General features: G+C 46.0%; 1 protein-coding gene across 4 annotated transcripts in view; it reads left to right on the top strand.

Moving 5' to 3' along the window:
- LOC121543435 (ankyrin repeat and sterile alpha motif domain-containing protein 1B-like) overlaps positions 1-13,729 on the top strand; it is a 286,881-nt gene that overhangs the window by 268,176 nt on the left and 4,976 nt on the right. For 3 of the 4 annotated variants that reach the window (XM_041853304.2, XM_041853303.2, XM_045208912.1), the window contains 6 exons: positions 3,460-3,501; positions 4,175-4,300; positions 7,381-7,452; positions 11,133-11,219; positions 11,555-11,692; positions 11,923-12,090. In XM_041853304.2, the coding sequence (XP_041709238.2) occupies positions 3,460-3,501; positions 4,175-4,300; positions 7,381-7,452; positions 11,133-11,219; positions 11,555-11,692; positions 11,923-12,090 (633 nt within the window). The remainder of the gene's footprint in view (positions 1-3,459; positions 3,502-4,174; positions 4,301-7,380; positions 7,453-11,132; positions 11,220-11,554; positions 11,693-11,922; positions 12,091-13,729) is intronic. The other variant, XM_045208911.1, reaches the window with a different exon arrangement.

The raw sequence follows: 13,729 nt of genomic DNA on the forward strand, positions 1-13,729 counted from the left end.
CCTGCTCCCCCCTCATTACTACTGAGGCAGTCAGAGATCATGCCCTGCTCCCCCCATTACTACTGAGGCAGTCAAAGATCATTCTCTGCTCCCCCCATTACTACTGAGGCAGTCAGAGATCATGCCCTACTCCCACCCCATTACGACTGAGGCAGTCAGAGATCATCCCCTGCTTCCCCCCTCATTACTACTGAGGCAGTCAGAGATCATGCCCTGTTCCCCCCCATTACTACTGAGGCAGTCAGAGATCATGCCCTGTTCCCCCCATTCCTGCTTAGGCAGTCAGAGATCATGCCCTGCTCCCCCCATTACTACTGAGGCAGTCAAAGATCATTCTCTGCTCCCCCCATTACTACTGAGGCAGTCAGAGATCATCCCCTGCTCCCCCCATTACTACTGAGGCAGTCAGAGATCATCTCCTGCTCCCCCACCCCCATTACTACTGAGGCAGTCAGAGATCAATTCCTACTCCCCCTCATTACTACTGAGGCAGTCAGAGATCATGCCCTGTTCCCCCCATTACTACTGAGGCAGTCAGAGATCATGCCCTGTTCCCCCCATTACTACTGAGGCAGTCAAAGATCATTCTCTACTCCCCCATTACTACTGAGGCAGTCAGAGATCATCCCCTGCTCCCCCCATTACTACTGAGGCAGTCAGAGATCATCCCCTGCTCCCCCCATTACTACTGAGGCAGTCAGAGATCATCCCCTGCTCCCCCCATTACTACTGAGGCAGTCAGAGATCATGCCCTGTTCCCCCATTATTACTGAGGCAGAGATCATGTCCTTCTCCCCCTCATTACTACTGAGGCAATCAGAGATCATGCCCTGTACCCCCATTACTACTGAGGCAGTCAGAGATCATGCCCTGTTCCCCCATTACTACTGAGGCAGAGATCATGTCCTGTTCCCCTCATTACTACTGAGGCAGTCAGAGATCATGTCCTGTTCCCCCTCATTACTACTGAGGCAGTCAGAGATCATGCCCTGTTCCCCCCATTACTACTGAGGCAGTCAGAGATCATGCCCTGTTTTCCCCCATTACTACTGAGGCAGAGATCATGTCCTGTTCCCCCTCATTACTACTGAGGCAGTCAGAGATCATATATTTTCTGCTCCCCCCCTCCCATTACTACAGAGGCAGTCAGAGATCATCCCCTGCTCCCCCCCCCCATTACTACTGAGGCAGTCAGAGATAATCTCTGCTCCCCCCCATTACTACTGAGGCAGTCAGAGATCATCCCCTGCTCCCCCCATTACTACTGAGGCAGTCAGAGATCAATGCCAGCTCCCCCATTACTACTGAGGCAGTCAGAGATCATGCCCTGTTCCCCCATTACTACTGAGGCAGTCAGAGATCATGCCCTGTTCCCCCATTACTACTGAGGCAGAGATCATGTCCTGTTCCCCCTCATTACTACTGAGGCAATCAGAGATCATGCCCTGTTCCCCCCCATTACTACTGAGGCAGAGATCATGTCCTGTTCCCCCTCATTACTACTGAGGCAGTCAGAGATCATGTCCTGTTCCCCCTCATTACTACTGAGGCAGTCAGAGATCATGCCCTATTCCCCCCCATTACTACTGAGGCAGTCAGAGATTATGTCCTGTTCCCACCCATTACTACTGAGGCAGTCAGAGATCATGTATTTTCTGCTTCCCCCCTCCCATTACTACAGAGGCAGTCAGAGATCATCCCCTGCTCCCCCATTACTACTGAGGCAGTCAGAGATCATGCCTTGTTACCCCCCATTACTACTGAGGCAGAGATCATGTCCTGTTCCCCCTCATTACTACTGAGGCAGTCAGAGATCATGTCCTGTTCCCCCTCATTACTACTGAGGCAGTCAGAGATCATCCCCTGTTCCCCCCATTACTACTGAGGCAGATATCATGCCCTGTTCCCCCCCATTACTACTGAGGCAGTCAGAGATCATCCCCTGCTCTCCCCCATTACTACTGAGGCAGTAATAGATCATCCCCTGCTCTCCCCCCATTACTACTGAGGCAGTCAGAGATCAATGCCTACCCCCCCATTACTACTGAGGCAGTCAGAGATCATGCCCTGTTCCCCCCCATTACTACTGAGGCAGTCAGAGATTATGCCCTGTTCCCCCCCATTACTACTGAGGCAGAGATCATGTCATGTTCCCCCTCATTACTACTGAGGCAGTCAGAGATCATGCCCTGTTCCCCCCCATTACTACTGAGGTAGATATCATGCCCTGTTCCCCCTCATTACTACTGAGGCAGTCAAAGATCATGCCCTACTCCCACCCCATTACTACTGAGGCAGTCAGAGATCATATATCCTGCTCCCCCCATTACTACTGAGGCAGTCAGAGATCATCCCTGCTCCCCCCCATTACTACTGAGGCAGTCAGAGATCATCCCCTGCTCTCCCCCCATTACTACTGAGGCAGTCAGAGATCAATGCCAGCTCCCCCCCTCCCCATTACTACTGAGGCAGTCAGAGATCATGCCCTGTTCCCCCCCATTACTACTGAGGCAGTCAGAGATCATGCCCTGTTCTCCCCCATTACTACTGAGGCAGAGATCATGTCCTGTTCCCCCTCATTACCACTGAGGCAGTCAGAGATCATGCCCTGTTCCCCCCCATTACTACTGAGGCAGTCAGAGATCATGCCCTGTTCCCCCCATTACTACTGAGGCAGAGATCATGCCCTGTTCCCCCATTACTACTGAGGCAGTCAGAGATCATGCCCTGCTCCCCCCATTACCACTGAGGCAGTCAAATATCATTCTCTGCTCCCCCCGTGAGGCAGTCAGAGATCATGACCTGGGCCTCATCACAGTGAGAATGAGGCTCTCTCTACCCCCCTCTATCTCTCTCTTTCATTTAGATCAGTTAGAGTAACCCAGTGTCATGGAGTAGATGATCTGTTCTGATCCTCCTCTAGGGCTCACCCTGCAGCTTTTTACCCGTATGTCATTATCCCTGATTACCTCACCTCCAGAGTATCTCATTAAGACGCAGAAGGAAATGACACACAAACACACAATCAAATAAACACTATCAAACAAGCACTCCCGTATAGTCGTGTATCAGCACCTGCCATGGGACTTTGATTATGAAACTGTGATGGGAGGATTTTCTCACACTCCAGCCTTCCTGTAAACATTGCCTGTGTGATTATAATTTGTAAGTCGCTCTGGATAAGAGTGTCTGCTAAATGATGTAAATGTAAAATTATAGTCTGCTTGATTATTATAAACCATAGAGTTGGATAGATGCCACATCTTTGCATATTTGCCATAATGGTTTCTATGACAGCATGGCAGCGCCATTGAGGGCTATCTCCATTGGTGAAAGTCCTCAATGGCGCTGCCCATGCTAAAATGGGTTTAATGGCAAGTGCACCCTCTATTCAACTCTATGATATCAACCAACTTCTAGTTGACCTGATCCTGGATCTTATTTCTATTTATTTATCAGTCTCATGATGTTGGAGAAAGACCTTCTGCAAGAAATGATACTGTAAGTTGTCTGTGATGCTAGTTTGCATCAAAAACTGTTGTTGTCAATGTACGTGACAATGTCAATGTACGTGACGAACAGTCACAGTCAATTGTCAATGTACGTAATATAAATGTACATTATATTTGTTAATAATACAAATCCATTTATTCATGATCATTTCCATTTTATTTAGAACATATTGGCTAAGGGAAAAGTACAGTAGCTAAATATATATCCCTGTTTCTGTTGAAAGTTATGAAAGAAAGAAGGATAGTGGATTTTCCACAAAGTGCTAGGGGAGGTGTGAGCGTCATAGCGCTAGCTAGGGGAATTAAACGGTATGAAAAGCCATCTAAAAACAGCCGCAATATGACCCTTCTAAGACTGTTAAAACGCAGTTAGCATTAGGAGAGGAGGGCCCATAGAAACACATTGAGAGACTAAAAATGTTTTTTAAATGTTCTTCAAGCGTTGTTGTTAAGCTTTTCATGTTCAATCAGTCTGGATAGAACCTGTTACGTCATAGAAGTGCCTTGTGGTTAGCAGCAAACCGCAGCACATATCCGACAGACTAGATATGTCAGCTCAGAATATGCTTGATTTAAGTTTGTGCCCAATCCTTTTCCTTGTAATCGAGTGTGATTCCTCATCCCTGGCCTGTGTCTGATCTTGCCATTGGTTGTCGTTTCAGCAAGGTGAATGGTGCGAGCCAATCACGTTGCGTCCTCCCAACGAGGCCACCTCGTCCACTCCAGTGCAGTACTGGCAGCACCACCCTGAGAAGCTCATCTTCCAGTCGTGTGACTATGAAGCTTACGTGAGTAGTCCCGCCCCTACGTTATACAGTGTATGTGTGTGTTTGTGCGTGTGTGTGTGTGTGTGTATGTGTAATGTGTGTGTGGTATGTGTTTGTGCTTGTGTTAGTATGCTTTTCATGCATATATGATATGCTTGTGAATGTGTATGCATGCAAAAGGCTACATTAGCATCTTATCATATTCTACAGCAGTGGTATTAAAAGAGTACAGATTATTGTATGAGACAATATACAAAGTTTTTCAGAAAGATAATTAAAAAGAAAATACAATTTCATTGAGTAAATGTATTTATTGGTTTCTTTTCATTTTGATAAGAGAAGAAAATATAATGAAGGTTATTTGTTGATGTAAAAATGTACAGATTTTAAGGTTATGTCATTATATTTGGGTTAGGGTAGGGTTGCGAGAAATTATTGAGGGGAAAATGGTGTCCCCAGAAATTCTGGTGGACAAAATGGGGTCCCCGCTGAAAAGGTTTGAATACCACTGTTCTACAGGAACGTGGGAGAGATGCCCTGTCCGTCAAGTGGGTCCAACACACACACGCACACTTTCAGGGAACACACACACACACTGACACTCCCTAACACTCTTCGACATCTCTCCACACTCCCACCATCTACTCTAACCCTGGCCTATAGCTGACGTATGTTATGCCCTCTGATGTAAAGTACCTGCACTTGTGTTACCTAACCGACACACTGGAGGTATTCAGGAGTAAAACCATGTTTCACCCTTCGATCAATACTGCACCGAGCTATTCACGCTGCTGCGGTCATTTTAGCCTCCCGTTACATAAAACCTACCATGTTACCAAGGATACTGCACATGTACATTTGATTGGCTTATCCCCAGCAACCATGTAACACTGATTACTACCCACTTTCAGCTGATTAATCATCGGGAAGATGATTGGCTCCCATTTCGAGCCTGGAGGCTCCCATTGGCTCTCGGGGCCAGCCGTGTTGAATTGTGATTGACTCTTGCACAGTTGTGCATAGCGATTGGCTCAGAGGTGCTGTTGTGGAGATGTGTGGGCAGAGGTGGCTAGAGGATTAGAGAGAAAGCGAGAGAGAGAAACAGTGAGTGAGTGTGAGTATGCGAGAGAGTGTTTGTGAGAGAGTGAGGGAAAAGGTAGTGTGGGTTGAGAGAGGGAGTGTGTGTAAAAGGAAGAAACAGACATTTAAATAAGCATGAAGAGTTAAGCAGTGTACGGAGGTAGAGTGAGGGAGAGAGGATAGAGTTGAGGATGTAAAAAGAGAGAAGAGAGGGACGAGTGACAAGTCCTCTAAGGCCTGACGCTGTCATCACACTAATTATATTACACAGAGACGATTCTCTAATGTCATTACAACGTTGTCTTCATGAAACCAGACAATACCCAAACGTTGTTCTAATCAATTTTGTATTATAGACCACGCTCTAACATCATTACGCTTTCTTTATTAACATTCTTAGACAGCCAAATGTCATCACTGCGTATATGACATACCTTCTTTATTACACCAGACAATGTCCTAACGTTATTTCAACGTTGTCTATATTAAACCTCAGACAATACCCTAGCATAATTTCACCGCTTTTGGGATTAGTGTCGTGCATGATTACATTGTCCATTTCTAGAGCTTGATGGTTCTTCTGTAATTCTAACACAGGAGAAACAAGAAAAAGCACTCCCTATAATAAATGTACTGTTGTTGCACTCTTAAAGGGAAACTTTGCTAAGATGTTGCTCCAACGTTATCACATGTCCTCTTATGATCTATGGCTAGAATAACACACATAATCCTGACTGTATAATCGGTCAATACTGATTCCCCAAAGCGTGTAGGGTTTTCACTCTGTTACTATGTTCTCTGTTATGTTATTACAATATTGTCTGTAACGTTTTCAGCATCAGACGACACTACCCTGACACTGTAACATGAATAACTGTATGTGTGTGCGCACACACACACACACACACACACACACACACACACACACACACACACACACACACACACACACACCCAGAGAGAGGGGCTTCTTGCTGGTCTGTAACATTATTACAGGGTTCTCTATACGAGAACAGACCACGTTCCCTTGATACCATAACATTATTAACAACCGAGCCAGACAGAGCAGTAACCAGCCCAGACAACCCCACTACAACCTCCACATGAATCTGCCTACCCCCCATTAAGAAATGAGTCATTCATTCTACAGCACATAAAATAGGAGATAAATCAAGTAAATGCAATTCAGGGTAAGGTTGTTTTGCTGTAAACAAATACATTGCGTTAGCTTATCTTTTGACGAAAGGTAAGGTTAGGTGAATCGTTTTGAGGGGACATTTTCAAAAGCATATCCTGTAGTAGGGTAAATGATTTAGGGTCAGGGGGTCTAGGTATAAAACGATCAATATTTACACTTTAGGTGTCCGAAAATTCTATAAGAAATCCTCTTTGGGCCTTTTAGCTCTCAAATGAAGGGTTAGTGCTCTGAGCAGTTTATCGTACACCCATTAAATCCTCACAAACTAGGTCCCGACTTAGTGATGTCCCCACTTTGCATGTTTCCAGCCCCTCCCAACGCGGTTTGCACTCCTCTGGTGCTTTCAAGGTTGTTTTAATCACTTCAGAAAGCACTGCGTTATTATGCGACTGGCTAGCTGCTGCCACACACACACACACATTGTGGTCCTCTGTAGCTCAATTGGTAGAGCATAGCGCTTGTAATGCCAGGGTAGTGGGTTCGATCCCCGGGACCACCCATACTTAAAAATGTATGCACACATGACTGTAAGTCACTTTGGATAAAAGCGTCTGCTAAATGGCATATTATTATTATACACACACACACACACACACACACACACACACACACACACACACACACACACAGCAAGTGATGTCATCATCTGAGCAGAATATTGTTGTTTGAGTTTCTTTCAAATTGAAGTGTTGGACTTTTGGGAGTAAGTGATTTGATCATTTACGTATACATCTTACATTGAATGATTATATTAACCTTCATGTATCTGTACAATAGCTCTATGATGGAATGTGAACATTATTGACCTTTATGTCCCTGACAGTACCTGGGCTCCATGCTGGTAAAAGAGCTGAGAGGAACAGAGTCAACACAAGACGCCTGCTCCAAGATGAGGGTAAGAGGGCCCGGCACAGCGTCACATCACTACCACACAGAGAGAGAAACTAGGGCCACTTTAAACAACACTGTAGTGTAATTTTTACCTGGATTCACCTCCCTCTCTTTAGCTCTCTGTTATTCTCTTTCACTTTCATTCACCTTCTTCCTCTAGCTCTCTCTTCCCCCTTCTCTCTCTCTATCTCTCTCTCTATCTCTCTCTCCTTCTCCATTTCTCTACTGAGTTACTGCAGTGTGGAAGTGAGGAAGCAGACTATTAATATGTATACTCTGCCTGTCCCTCCTCCGTCCTTCCTCCTCCTCTTTATCAGTTTGGTCATCTGAGGAGAGCAGACAGCTCCCCATGCCGCAGACACCTCAGAGATGCCTCTACCTCTCTCTCCCTCCCCCTCTCTCTCTCTCTCCCTCCCCCTCTCTCTCTCTCTCTCGGTTTATCTTGATCTGCCAATACGATAGATGCTGTTTTTATTGTCATTAAATTTGGAGCTCTGCTCTTGAGGTCCCTACCTGCATCCTCTTATACCCTGCCCCCCTTTCTCTCTCTCTCTCTCTCTCTCTCTCTCTCTCTCTCTCTCTCTCTCTCTCTCTCTCTCTCTCTCTCTCTCTCTCTCTCTACCTCTCTCTCTCTCTCTACCTCTCTCTCTCTCTACCTCTCTCTCTCTCTACCTCTCTCTCTCTCTCTCTCTCTCTACCTCTCTCTCTCTCTCTCTCTCTCTCTACCTCTCTCTCTCTCTCTCTCTCGCTCTCTCTCCTTCTCCATCCCTCTGCCTCTTTTCTCTCTGCTCTCTATATTTCCATACTTGTGGACACAGTAGCAACATGGCCCATGTGAATATATCATTCCCTCTGCTCCCCTGTCTTCTGTCTTTGTGTCTGGCAACGCTGCGTTTGTCGGCCCTCATAAACCCGTGATCTTGACAGGGAACCACTGCACTAGAAACATGCTGATGTTGAGGAAACAGAGAGAGCGAGAGCGGGGGGGTGGGGGGAGATAGAGAGGGAGAGGGAGGAGGGGGAGGAAGGATGGATGGGTGGGTGGATGGATGAAAGAGAGGGGTGGGACTGAGAGAGAGAAGGAAGAGGAGATGAATTCATACGAGATCTGTTGAATATATTAAATCCCTGACAGGTGGAATGATGGTACTAGGGTGATACTGATTTTAAATCACATCATTCCCCACTGCGGCAGTGCATAATAAGCTTAACAATGGGAGAACGGGAAAAAGAAACATAAGGCTGTCAGACGAGAGCGGGTGGTAGTGAGTCTGGACAGAACGAAGAAAGGGATATACAGTGAGGGAAAAAAGTATTTGATCCCCTGCTGATTTTGTACGTTTGCCCACTGACAAAGACATGATCAGTCTACAATTTGAATGGTAGGTTTATTTGAACAGTGAGAGACAGAATAACAACAAAAAAATCCAGAAAAACGCATGTCAAAAATGTTATAAATTGACTTGCATTTTATTGAGGGAAATAAGTATTTGACCCCTCTGCAAAACATGACTTAGTACTTGGTGGCAAAACCCTTGTTGGCAATCACAGAGGTCAGACGTTTCTTGTAGTTGGCCACCAGGTTTGCACACATCTCAGGAGGGATTTTGTCCCACTCCTCTTTGCAGATCCTCTCCAAGTCATTAAGGTTTCGAGGCTGACGTTTGGCAACTCGAACCTTCAGCTCCCTCCACAGATTTTCTATGGGATTAAGGTCTGGAGACCACTCCAGGACCTTAATGTGCTTCTTGTTGAGCCACTCCTTTGTTGCATTGGCCGTGTGTTTTGGGTCATTGTCATGCTGGAATACCCATCCACGACCCATTTTCAATGCCCTGGCTGAGGGAAGGAGGTTCTCACCCAAGATTTCACGGTACATGGCCCCGTCCATCGTCCCTTTGATGCGGTGAAGTTGTCCTGTCCCCTTAGCAGAAAAACACTCCCAAAGCATAATGTTTCCACCTCCATGTTTGACGGTGGGGATGGTGTTCTTGGGGTCATAGGCAGCATTCCTCCTCCTCCAAACACGGCGAGTTGAGTTGACGCCAAAGACCTCGATTTTGGTCTCATCTGACCGCAACACTTTCACCCAGTTCTCCTCTGAATCATTCAGATGTTCATTGGCAAACTTCAGACGGGCCTGTATATGTGCTTTCTTGAGCAGGGGGACCTTGCGGGCACTGCAGGATTTCAGTCCTTCACGGCGTAGTGTGTTACCAATTGTTTTCTTGGTGACTATGGTCCCAGCTGCCTTGAGATCATTGACAAGATCCTCCCGTGTAGTTCTGGGCTGATTCCTCACCGTTCTCATGATCATTGCAACTCCACGAGGTGAGATCTTGCATGGAGCCCCAGGCTGAGGGAGATTGACAGTTATTTTGTGTTTCTTCCATTTGCGAATAATCGCACCAACTGTTGTCCCCTTCTCATCAAGCTGCTTGGCGATGGTCTTGTAGCCCATTCCAGCCTTGTGTAGGTCTACAATCTTGTCCCTGACATCCTTGGAGAGCTCTTTGGTCTTAGCCATGGTGGAGAGTTTGGAATCTGATTGATTGATTGCTTCTGTGGACAGGTGTCTTTTATACAGGTAACAAGCTGAGATTAGGAGCACTCCCTTTAAGAGTGTGCTCCTAATCTCAGCTCGTTACCTGTATAAAATACACCTGGGAGCCAGAAATCTTTCTGATTGAGAGGGGGTCAAATACTTACTTCCCTCATTAAAATGCAAATCAATTTATAACATTTTTGACATGCATTTTTCTGGATTTTTGTTGTTGTTATTCTGTCTCTCACTGTTCAAATAAACCTACCATTAACATTATAGACTGATCATTTCTTTGTCAGTGGGCAAACGTACAAAATCAGCAGGGGATCAAATACTTTTTTCCCTCACTGTAGGAGGGATATTTATGGGTTGAAAGATAATAGTTATATCGGGCCTCCTAGGGGGAAATCTATACGTTTTGAAAATGTCATTTGCGCCAATTGTTTTCCATAAGGCGCGGGGTAACCTTTCAACTTTGAGAAGATTTGAATTGATTCTGGTAATCAAGAGGAGAGTGTTTGGATAGGCTGGCTCTCTCTGTGTGCAATGATCTCATCCCTCTCTCTCTCTCTTCCCACCCCTTCCCCCTCTTTTCTGCTTAGTTATATGCTTGTGTTGATTTCATCTTTCTTTCTCTCTCTCTCTCTCCCCACCCCTTCCCCCTCTTATTCGATCTAGTTATAAGCTTGTGTTGAGCTCTCATCTCATAAGCTCTCATCTCTATCTGTTCCCACTAGGGTTGCAAAATTCAGAGAACTTTCAATAAATTCCCTACCTTTCCCGAAATCCCGGTTGGAGGATTCCCAGAATCCGGAGGGAATAAGCCGTAAATCCAGAATCATCCAACCCAGGATCTCAGAAGAAAACTGGGAATTTATTTAAAGTTTTGCAACCCTAGTCCCCACTCTCTAAAATTGTATTATGTTGTGAAGAGATTTTTATTGTAGGGTTTTATTGTTCTGCTGTGGAGGGAGACGATGAAACCAAGGTCTTGATAGCCTTGTGTTGGTGGCCATCATTAGTCTAATTGACTCATTGACTACATGATAAAAAAAGAGCATCAAATGTTAACAGGCAGCCCCTCTTTTCCGTTCTGTTCCCTCTCTCTTTCTCTCTCCATCTCTCTCTCCACTCTACAGAAGTCTACAGAACAGATGAAGAAAGTCCCGACCATTGTTCTCTCTGTCTCCTACAAGGGAGTCAAGTTCATTGACGCTACAAACAAGGTGAGAGCCTTTCTTTCCTCCTGTACCATTACTGAGAGTAATAACTGAACAGCACTGGGTGAAAGATCTTGTCGGTTTCACAAGATCAACAGTCTGAACTTACATCACATAAACCTTCTCTAAAGATCTCCAACCCTCTCTGTCTCTCTCTGTCTCTCTCTGTCTCTCTCTCTCTCTCTCTCTCTCTCTCTCTCTCTCTCTCTCTCTCTCTCTCTCTGTCTCTCTCTGTCTCTCTCTGTCTCTCTCTCTCTCTCTCTCTCTCTCTCTCTCTCTCTCTCTCTCTCTCTCTCTCTCTCTCTCTCTCTCTCTGTCTCTGTCTCTGTCTCTCTCTCTAGAACATCATAGCTGAGCATGAGATCCGTAACATCTCGTGTGCGGCCCAGGATCCTGAGGATCTGTCCACGTTTGCCTACATCACCAAAGACCTCAAGTCCAGCCACCACTACTGCCATGTCTTCACTGCCTTCGACGTGGTGAGTCACACACACACACAGCACCCTCTGTCTGTGAGGGGGACAAGTAGCTTTATTAATTAGTTACTTCCTGGTTTGAGTTTGAGAACTACTGTTATGATGATATGGCAGATTTTACATAGTGTGTGTTTGCATGTGTGTGTGTGCAAGTGCGTGCGGGTACATGCATAACATTAGATGCGTATGTGTGTGTGTGTTTATGCCATTTCGTGTGTGTGTGTGTATAACAGAACCTGGCGTATGAGATCATCCTGACCCTGGGTCAGGCTTTTGAGGTAGCTTACCAGCTGGCCCTGCAGGCCAGGAAGAGTGGCCACGGCTCCTCCACGCTGCCAGAGAGCTTCGACATCAAGCCCAACAAGCCCGTCCCCAAGCCCCGCGTCAACATCCGCAAGTCTGTGAGTAATGACACTGGTTTATACCCTCCGTTTAACCTTTACCCTCTACTACTACCTCTACCACGACCTCTCACCTTTCACCTCTCATCAACATGTCTGTGAGAGCCATACCGTACTGTCTAGACCACCTGTAAGCTCCAATACCACTCTGTTCTACAACATCTCACCTTTCACCTGTCAACATAAGTCTGTGAGTCCCACATAATACTGCAGCCAACCCTCCCCCATCACACAACTACTTCCCTTTCCTCTTTACCCTTTCCTATGACCTCTCACCTTTTACCTCTCATCAACATCCACTAGCCTAGAGTGCCTTTTTCCATCTCCCATGACCTCTGACCTCCTCTGTGACTGTTGTTCACCCTGTCCATGCCCTCTGCCCTCTCCTCTGGGACTGTTGTTCACCCTGTCCATGACCTCTCACCCTGTCCTCTGTTTCCAATACAGGTACATTAGAGTGAACATCTCTAAACTCCTTCACATTGCCTTTGTTGGCTTTGTTATCAGTTTTAGCATGTTATTGTGAGTGTTTCTGTGTGTATAGAGTTAACTCACTCCTTTTTCAAAGTGGTCTGTTGTGTTTATTGATGGTTGCAGTGTGTGTGTGTGTCTTGGCCACACTGAGTTTGTAGCAGAGGTGTAGTTCAGTGGTGTAGTGGAAGGTAAAGGAAAGTAAACACAGTTTCCCATCTTTTGCGGAAAAATGCATTGAAAGAATAGTGAGCGTTACTTTTTTTCACTGCGACCGGCGATCAGAGTTTACCCACCTATTGTTTTACCGCTACATCACTGGTGTAGATGGATGTTTGATCTGTAAACGTCCCTCTCCATCTTTCTCTCCCTGCAGTCTCTTACAGACCTGGGTGATTGATGAGGGCTGTTTACATAGAGCTCTGTGGAGCCCAGCTCACAATGTGTGTGTGGGGGTGTGTGCGTGTGCGCGTGTGCATCTCTCAGCTATGTGTGTGTTAGTGTTGGCTCTGTCCATGGCTCTCTCCCAGTTGCCAGAGTCACCTACCCCAGCCACAGTGCCTGTCAGCCTCCTCTCCCCCCAGCCTCCCCTTTACGGAGAGAGTTAGATTCACCATAGGCATGCACTGTACACCACTGGAGCCTTAAGAGCCTTGTTCTCTATAATGTTTCCATATGGATTTACTGTGCTGTATGAATATGGACACGTCCCAAATGTGGCACCCTATTCCCTATATAGTGCATAGGCCCAGGTCAAACGTAGTGCACTATATAGGGAATAGGGTGCCATTTGGGAAGCATACAATGAGTGAGGTAAGTGCTTTTTGAAGTGCTGGCGTCTCATGTCTAGAGCACAGTACTAATGTCCCCTTCCATAAAGTGAGTCAGGGGACAGATAAAGTGACAGGGAACAGCTGTGTCACTCTCTCTGTGCTGTTGGCGGTCATATTATATCTTTATTCATAATTGGATGGAGAAAGACTGCTATCTAAAATTGTAAATTGTCTTATCTAGTGGGTTGGAGATGTGAGGCTTTCTTTCCCTCTGTCTTATCTGTGTGTGTGTGTGTGTTCTGTGTGTGTGTCTTTTCTGTTCATATTCATAGGCCATTCACAGAGATGATGGACGATGGCATGTGTAGACGCAGTCTGCTGACTCTGCTGCCGTT

This window comes from Coregonus clupeaformis, chromosome 28, assembly GCF_020615455.1.
Source record: "Coregonus clupeaformis isolate EN_2021a chromosome 28, ASM2061545v1, whole genome shotgun sequence".
Taxonomy (NCBI): domain Eukaryota; kingdom Metazoa; phylum Chordata; class Actinopteri; order Salmoniformes; family Salmonidae; genus Coregonus; species Coregonus clupeaformis.